At 46.7% G+C, this 8,477-nt stretch overlaps 1 protein-coding gene across 4 annotated transcripts; it reads left to right on the top strand.

Moving 5' to 3' along the window:
* On the top strand, positions 1 to 7,023 carry Fancg (FA complementation group G). Of its 4 annotated transcripts, XM_048368289.1 has the most exons (15): positions 1 to 249; positions 358 to 546; positions 719 to 809; positions 1,560 to 1,691; positions 1,936 to 2,138; positions 3,013 to 3,148; positions 3,282 to 3,412; positions 3,508 to 3,654; positions 4,021 to 4,172; positions 4,886 to 4,952; positions 5,171 to 5,460; positions 5,606 to 5,652; positions 5,806 to 5,973; positions 6,346 to 6,469; positions 6,622 to 7,023. In XM_048368289.1, the coding sequence occupies exons 2-15, from the start codon at positions 451 to 453 to the stop codon at positions 6,728 to 6,730; spliced, it is 1,893 nt and encodes a 630-aa protein (XP_048224246.1). In that variant the 5' UTR covers positions 1 to 249; positions 358 to 450; the 3' UTR covers positions 6,731 to 7,023. The 4 variants fall into 4 exon arrangements, with proteins under 4 accessions (XP_048224246.1, XP_048224380.1, XP_048224314.1 ...); XM_048368423.1 differs by having other exon boundaries at positions 1 to 546; positions 5,821 to 5,973; XM_048368357.1 differs by having other exon boundaries at positions 1 to 546; positions 5,818 to 5,973.
* The last annotated feature ends 1,454 nt before the right edge of the window (positions 7,024 to 8,477 follow it).

Genomic DNA, 8,477 nt, shown 5'->3' with positions numbered 1-8,477 from the left:
GAGGTACTGCACCTTCCTCGGCGGAACTACAACCCCCAGCATGCACTGCGCGGGCCGGCCCACCACTGAGAGGATTCGTGACTGGCTAGGGAAGGCGTCATTCTAGCATGGCGTTACAGGACTGGTCCCGCCAAACCTTTCTCTACCCTATGATCTGTGTGCCAGATTCGTTTCTTTCCCCAGTTTCCCGCGGGAACCAACTCTTAAAGAGGACCTACCGCAGCCGTTTTGCAGACTGGTCAGCTAGAGGTGGGCCGCGAGCCGAGAGGGACGGGTCTGCCTGAGAAAGGGTGGGCCTTCGTACACTGGCACTCCAGAGTGAGCAGGGGAGAAGGGGAGACAGGCGCAGTGCCAAAGGGCGCCAGTCTCTTCTTCCTTAGGGTCTGAGTTCCATTAAGGCCACCCACACCTATCGGAAGACGGCTACAGGTGTACCTGAGCTCTGTGACCATGTCCCAGCAGACCCTTACAGGCTCCTCAGTGCCACACACCAGCTTCCTGGATTTGTGGAGGAAGAAGAATGACCAGCTCGTTCAACAGGCCAAGGTGACACGATTGCTGAGACCTTAATTTTGTAGCACCAATATCCTAGCCAACCCGGAGAAGCAGATCTTGACCTTCTTCCCTCTGAGAGTCAGAAGTGGCTGGAGACTATCCTTCTATCTCTCTTTACTGCTGCAAGGACTGATCCTCATTGACATTCCTCCCACTTTGGCAGGTGGTTCAGGACACCCAGCTTTCTCTGAGGCGACAGCAGCAGGCCCAAGACACACTGGAAGGGCTTAGGAAGCTCCTTTGGGGTCTGCAAGGTAAGCATGATCCTCCTTGGGTTGGTCAGTTCCCTTCCACTATGGCTGGAGACCAGTTCCTTTAGGTGTTTCTGGGATTGAGATGATTACTGTGTCTTGAACAAGGTCCAGGACTCTGTCCAAAGACAGAGGGGATTGGAATGGAATTGTCTTTATCAGTAAATTCCCCCTACACACACACACACACACACACACACACACACACACACACGTGCTCATGGCGCATTTGAAGAAATAGTTTTTAGGATGGTCTAATCTGGACAACTTTTTTGGATTGTTTCATGATGATGATCCTGGGGTTTGAATTCAGGGCTTGGACTCTCTGCTTCCTCCTCCTCCTCCTCCTCCTCCTCCTCCTCCTCCTCCTCCTCCTCCTCCTCCTCCTCCTCCTCCTCCTCCTCCTCCTCCTCCTCCTTCTCCTCCTCCTCTTCCTTCTCTTCCTCTTCCTCCTCCTGCTCTTTATCCTCCTGTTCCTCTTCCTGCTCCTCCTTTTCTTACTTCTCCACCTCCTTTATTCTTTTGCTCAAGACTAGCACTCTGCCACTTGAGCCATAGCTCTACTTCTAGAGTTTTAGTAGTTAATTGGAGATAAGAGTCTTATGTACATACCTTCTGGGCTGACTTTGAACAATAATTCACAGACCTAAACCTTCTGAGTAGCTTGGATTACAGGTGTGGGCATCCACCAGGGCTAGAATGTTGGGGCATTTTTCATGGGAGAGGCTATGAAACCAGCACCTGTTGCTCCAGGGATCCCTGCCACTGTTTCTGTTCTCCCCTTGGAGCTGACGGTCATCTGTAACTTCATTATCCTGAGGGTGAGCCTCGCCCAGGGTTTTACTGAAGATCTAGCCCAGGATATCCAAAGGAGCCTCAAGAGAGGTAAGGACCAGAAATTCCATGTCCCTGCCAACTTCTGTCTGGATTTAAGCCTTTCCAAAGGTATGGAACAACTAAATTTGTCACCTCCAGGGAAAGAGATGTCTTTCTTTAATCCCCCGTGTACTACTCAGACCAGGCTAAGGTATGATTACAGTTCTTGGCCTCTTACAGAAGAGGAAAGCCAAGAGAGTGTGGTGAGCAGGAAGAAGATCTCACTTTTGTTATGTGTTTGTGTACTATGTAGTGCTGGAGACCCAGGAGCATCTGGAGCCCAGATTGGAACAGGATCTTAGGGAACTGTGGGATTCTGTCCTGCATGCTTCCTCTCTCCTGCCAGAGCTGCTTCCTGCTCTACACCTCTTGGCTGGTCTACAGGCAGCCCTTTGGCTAAGCACTGACCATCTTGGGGATCTGGCTGTGCTGTTGCAGACATTGAATGGCAATCAGGTAAGGGAGAACATGACCTGAAAATGAGGGTGTCTACCCTCTTCTCTTTTCTTCAGCTGCAAGAACATCATATTTTGGGAGAACTACTGTGTTGTGGTCAGAAAACCTAGGTTTTTCTCAAGAACTCTTGTGTGACCTTGTTCTAGTTAATCCCTCGTAGGGAGATTTTCTTAGGAGCATTTACTCAATTTGGGTAGAGTGAGAGTTCTCATGATTTTGCTGATGCCACCTCCCAACATTAGTTTTCTCAGCAATAAATCAAGCATGGTTCTTGCCACCTGTCTTTATGAGCTGCTCCTGAGTGAGAAGGCACATTAGAATATATTTCCACAGCTCCAGATTTTTCTGCTTCCCTTTATCCTTGTTCCATATCTGTTTTTATTTAATTTTCTGGGGGAAGAGGAGATCTGAGACTGCGACTCGAACTCAGTACCTGTCACTTTTGCTAACTGGCTAGTGCTCTACCAATTGAGCCATGCCTGCAACCCCTATTTTTCCTTTAGAATTGGGGAAATAGAAATCAGAACTTATAGCTGGGTGCCTGTGGCTCACGCCTGTAGTCATAACTACTCAGGAGGCTGAGATTTGAGGATCGCAGTTTGAAGCCAGCCAGGGCAGAAAGGTCCATGAGACCTCCAATAAACTACTCAGAAAAAGCCAGAAGTGGCACTGTGGCTCAAGTGGTAGAGTGCTAGCCTTGAGCACAAAGAGGCTCAGGGACTTCCCAGACCCTGAGTTCAAGCCGCAGGATTGACAAAAGAAAAAGAAAAAGAAATCAGAACTTACGAGGTCATTGTCAAGGCAGGATAGATTGACAGCAAAAAAATGGATAACTACAAGGCTCAGAGCCTCTGATTATCCCTTCCTTCTCCAGGGTAGGACCTCTGAGGATCTGCTGCTACTTTTAAAAACTTGGAAGCCTCCAGTTGAGAAATCAGATGCCCCATTGACTCTGCAGAGTGCCCAGAGCTTGAAGGCTGTGCTTTTGACAGCATTTGCCTTCCAACAAGGTCAGCTAGCAACCTGACTCATCCCTTTCTTCCATAAGGGGTCTTCTGGGATTATGCTCTTCTGACTCCATGGAGTTTTCTCTGAGCTTTTGTTTCCTGTTATGCTCTCTGCTCACACCCTGATTGCCCTCAGGCCTCCAGGAGCTGACCACAGGGAACCTACCAAGAGCACTGACAAACCTGAATGAAGCAGCCTCAGGTCTGTGTACACGGCCTGTGTTGGTCCAGGTGTACACAGCACTGGGGAACTGTCTCCATAAGATGGTAAAGGCATCCTTAAGAGTGTTATGAAAACCATGGGTATATAGACAGCATTCTGCTTTGTGAGGATAGCTGAAGTTTGTATTCTACCCCTTTAGGGAAATCCACAGAGAGCACTGTTGTACTTAATTGAAGCCCTGAAAGTTGGCACAGACTGTAGTCTTCCACTTCTAGAGGCTTCTCGATTATATCGGCAACTAGGAGACACATCAGCTGAGCTGGAGAGCCTGGAACTGCTAGTTGAGGTAAAACATTTTAAAGGTGGAAGATATAGCGTAGAGGATTGCTGAAGTGCTTGTGTTAGACTGATACAAGAATAAGGAAGTTTGGTTCTCAAAAGCATTAGATAGGGCTGGGGATATAGCCTAGTGGCAAGAGTGCCTGCCTCGGATACACGAGGCCCTAGGTTCGATTCCCCAGCACCACATATACAGAAAACGGCCAGAAGTGGTGCTGTGGCTCAAGTGGCAGAGTGCTAGCCTTGAGCGGGAAGAAGCCAGGGACAGTGCTCAGGCCCTGAGTCCAAGGCCCAGGACTGGCCAAAAAAAAAAAAAAAAAAAAAAAAAAAAAAAAAAAAAAGCATTAGATATACTTCTTTCTGTTCCTTTTAGGCTTTGAGTGCTACTCGTAGCTCCAAATCCCCGCAGCTGTTGATTGAAGTAGAATTGCTACTTCCACAGCCTGACCAAGCCTCTCCCCTTCACTGTGGCACACCAAGCCAGGCCAAGCACCTGCTAGCAAGCCGATGCCTACAGATCAGGAGGTGAGGGTCTCCCTTGCTCACGTGAGCTCCTCTTCCCACATCTGATAGCTTGCTGGGGTGTGACTGCTTTTTGAGACTGGCGTGTGTACGTGCGCGCGCGCATGCGCGCGCGTGTGTGTGTTGATTTTATTGGGGTTTATTGGGGCTTGAATACTCTTATTCAGCTGTTTCTGTTTGTTTGTTTGTTTGTTTTACTTTTCCACTCACTGGTGGAGCTGTAATTGCTTAAACCACACCTCTAATTCCAGCTTTTTGCTGGTTAGTTGGAGGTAAGAATCTTGCAGATATGTATGTCCAGGTTGGTTTCAAACTGCAATCCCCAGATCTCAGCCTCCTGAGGAGCTAGGATTATACGCATGAGCTACTAGCACCCATCCTCTGTTTTAGTTTTTAATGAGTTGGGTGATAAATGAGACACTGGGAAGGAAATAGGTCTTCATCCCTTAGTCTTTTGTCTTTACTTCTAAGCCTGGAACTGAGGTCTCTTCTTTCAGATAATAGCCTCCTCTATCTTTAGAATGCTAAAATCTCCTCCTTAATTTTCCTATAAATAGTATGCATATTGAATCAGGGCTGGAGCCGCAAGACGTTGCCGTCCCCTTTACAAGGACTTCAAGGCTCATAAGCATCCTCCCATTAGCTAAGAGAATGCTGTAACCATTGGAGAACCCTGACAGGGCCTAATGTGAAGTTCATGAGCTATGATTCTCCAGGGAAGAAGATGCTGCAGAGCATTATTTGGACCTGTTGGCGCTATTATTGGATGACTCAGAGCCAAGGGTAGGTGTGCCTTGTGGATTCTCTGCAATGAGGTGGGAGGGGTGGGGTCTGGATCCCCTTTGGAGCAGAGAAGAACCATTACATTCTGTTTTACTCCTCTATTATTCCGCCTGTCCATTCTTGGGAACCAGGGCTCTGCATGGCACCAGACCCTGATGGAGAGGTTGGGGATGGTGGATCATGCCACTTCAAGACACTGTATCCTCTTCCCACCCCAGTTCTCCCTACTCCCCTGCCCCCCAGGGCCCTGTATGCCGGAGGTGTTCTTGGAGGCAGCAGCAGCACTGATCCAGGCAGGCCGAGCCCAGGATGCTTTGACTGTATGTGAAGAGCTTCTCAGCCGCACATCGTCTTTGCTTCCCAAGATGTCCCAGCTGTGGGAAGGTGCCAGAAAAAGATCCAAAGAACTGCCATACTGCCCATTCTGGGTCTCTTCCACCCACCTGCTTCAGGGCCAGGCCTGGGTACACCTGAAGGCCCAAAAAGAGGCCATTAGTGAATTTAGTCGGTGAGCCCTGGAAGCTATCCAGAATCCTGGGGAGGTTTGAGGGTGTTTTCTGATTGGACCCAAGGTTGGCAAACTCCATTCTCACCCACTTACCTTTATGTCTGTGGTTGGTTCTTCTTTTCTCCTGTTCTGTGTCCCACTTCAGGTGTCTTGAGCTGCTCTTTCGTGCCACTCCTGAGGACAAAGAACAAGGTGATTTTAGAGTTTCAGTTTCTTTTACCTCTTAGAAGTGGGTTCCCTTTCTGTGTGTCCCAGTCCACTAGAGGACTCTGGACACAGAATAGGTAGAGGGGGACTTGGGATTTTGGTGACTGTGTGACTTGGAAAACACTTTTTGACTTTGAGGATGGTCCTCAGCAGCAGGTTCCAACTGTGAGCAGGGGTGTAGCTCAGATGTGGCATTGCAACAACTTCGGGTAGCAGCCCTGATTAGTCGTGGACTGGTATGGGTAGCCAGCGACCAAGATACCAAAGCTCTAAAGGACTTCCTCCTAAGTGTGCAGATATGTCCAGGTATGAATACTTGCTTGACATCAGTTATATGCAGTTATATTGGGCACAGCTTCTTGCGCATAAATATAAGGGTGGTTGCAGACAAGAGAAGTGTATGGAGTGCATTCCTAGGATATAATCAGGTATTCATATATAACATGTTCAGGTATCTTCCCAGGGCTCTTAAATCCAGACTAACTAAGTTGGAGTGAGTTGCATGGGAAAGGCCAGCTGAGCCCTTTGCTCAGGGTAGCCAGTAAGGGAGGGGGCAATGGTTACATTATACACCCCTGGTTTTATATGAGTATAGGACAGATACTTCCCCAAACTTTTATAAAATGATGACGAAGCCTGTATCAGAGTCTGAGTCTTTGCACTTTGGGTTGGCTACAGGTAATAGAGATGCTTCCTATTACCTGCTTCAGACTCTGAGGAGGTTGGATCGGAAGGATGATGCTACTGCCCTGTGTCAAAGGCTGGAGGCCCAAACTGAGCTGCCACAGAACAAAGCTACTCGGTGAGGATAGCCTTGTTGGCTTCAGGCTGAGGGACAGTTGGAGGCCTGGAGTCTGCAGGCCTATTGGGGTGATAAGAAAATAAAAGGGAAAGGAGGCTTCCTAACCTTCTGTCTATCTTTCAGTCTTAGGCATCACTGTTCTTACTCTCCAGGTCACTGCCTCTGTACCTAGAAACCTATTTAAGCTGGATCCATCCTGCTGATTGCGAAACCTTCCTTGAAGAATTTCGGACGTCGCTACTGGAACCACAAGACCTATAGGAGCCACATGACCTGTAGCTGCCGCTTGCCAATAGCTACAGCTGAGACCACTGTGGACTCTGTGGGGAGGGGGATGGATTTTTTTTTTTTAACTCTCCTTGCAGAATGTGGCTGGAGCTGACTATTCCAACATAACTCTAGCACTGGTGAAGTTGGTGGTAGTGTTGTGAAATTTGGCCTACTTACTGCCATTCTGGTTTCAGAGGAAGCATTTCCTGCCACAAACAAGTCATTGGACATGATTTTTTTTTTATGTTTCCTCTTTCCTTATGTTCAGTAAAATCTCATATTTATCTCTGGTTTGTCTATTATATATGCTTTAGTGGGAAGATTCATGGTTTTCTAATCAAGTGCTGATTGCCTAAAATTCTTTTCTTTATTCCTTCCTTTGTTCATCCCTTCCTTCCTTCCTTACATTGGTCTTCATATATTGAGTCCTAGCATCCCAACATCATTCATCTAATGGGTTTGAGGTACAGTTATGAGGAAAAAACTACAATAATTCCTACTTAGGAAGCAGTGTCTTAGTCCTTTCAGTTGCCTGAAACCAGAGCCCTGAAGGCCAGGATCCTTTGCTAGAGTTACAATGTCTAGATGGACAGGCCTGTCAAGGCAAGGGATAGTATTTAACACTTTAAAGAGGTTTTTGTTTGTGTTTTGTGCTTTGTTTTGTGTATTGGGCTTGAACTCTGGGCCTGGGTACTATTCTCTGGCTTTTTTATTCAGAGCCACTTCTTTTTTTTTTTTTTTTTTGCAAGTCCTGGGTCTTGAATTCAGGGCCTGGGCACTGTCCCTGAGCTTCTTTGGCACTTTACCACTTGAGCCACAGCACCACTCCTGGCTTTTTATGTTTATGTGGTACTGAGGAATTGAACCCAGGGCTTCATGCATGCTAGGCAAGCACTCTACTGCTAAGCCATTTTCCCAGCCCATAGATCTACTTCTTTTTTTTTTAATTTAATTTATTTATTAATTGAACACAAATTTTTTTTGACAAGGTGTTGTGCAAAAAGGGTACAGTTACATAGTAGGGCAATGTGTACATTTCTTGTGATATCTTACGCCCTGTTTTTCTTTTCCTTCTCTAGGTCAGGTAGACCTATATACAATATACAATGTATCAAGAACATATACAGTAGCCACGTGGCCAGGCCCAAGAAAATTCGCCTAGGGCTTTAAATGTAATGTCGATATTAGACTATATGTCGACAGTAGTCTTATATGAACGTACATACATAGCTTTTGAGCTATTGTATTCCACTGAGAGGTCGATTTTTGACCTTTATATGTTGAGTAGTTGTTTGGTTTTAGTTACATACTGTTGGGTCGCTCCCCCAATCCTGTGGGAAATACCATTTGACAAGCAGTTTTTGGTTTTACAGACCTGGTCTCTACTGTCTCTTCGTCTCCCTTTCTTAACAGTCATATATCAGGGAGATCATGCCCCTTTGTTTTCTGTGTTCTAGGCTTGTCTCGCTCAACGTTATTTGTTCAAGTTCTGACCATTTCCCTGCGAATAACAATATTTCCCCATTCCTAATCGCTATGTAGTATTCCATTGTGTATAGGTACCATATTTTTTGGAACAGATCCACTTCTTGATACAGACCAGGGACAGACAGACCTGCAGACCCCTGAGTTTCTCTAAGTTACTCTTCATCCTTCCTAATTACAAATTCTAGAAACTGCATCTCAGTTAAATGGATAGCTCTGGGTTGAGGGGGAAGGACAAATTAAATCAGCATGC

The sequence above is a fragment of the Perognathus longimembris genome, chromosome 1, assembly GCF_023159225.1.
Source record: "Perognathus longimembris pacificus isolate PPM17 chromosome 1, ASM2315922v1, whole genome shotgun sequence".
Taxonomy (NCBI): Eukaryota; Metazoa; Chordata; class Mammalia; order Rodentia; family Heteromyidae; genus Perognathus; species Perognathus longimembris.
Note: the sequence above shows the minus strand (reverse complement) of the source record. Positions and strands in the feature narration are given on the sequence as shown.

What these genes read in the sequence shown, in the direction of transcription:
- Fancg (XM_048368289.1), top strand. Translation starts at nt 451, where the DNA reads ATGTCCCAGCAGACCCTTACAGGCTCCTCAGTGCCACACACCAGCTTC. An exon ending in CGATGCCTACAGATCAGGAG is followed by an intron (nt 4,173 to 4,885) that starts GTGAGGGTCTCC and finishes ATGATTCTCCAG; the next exon opens with GGAAGAAGATGCTGCAGAGC. An exon ending in GCCATTAGTGAATTTAGTCG is followed by an intron (nt 5,461 to 5,605) that starts GTGAGCCCTGGA and finishes GTCCCACTTCAG; the next exon opens with GTGTCTTGAGCTGCTCTTTC.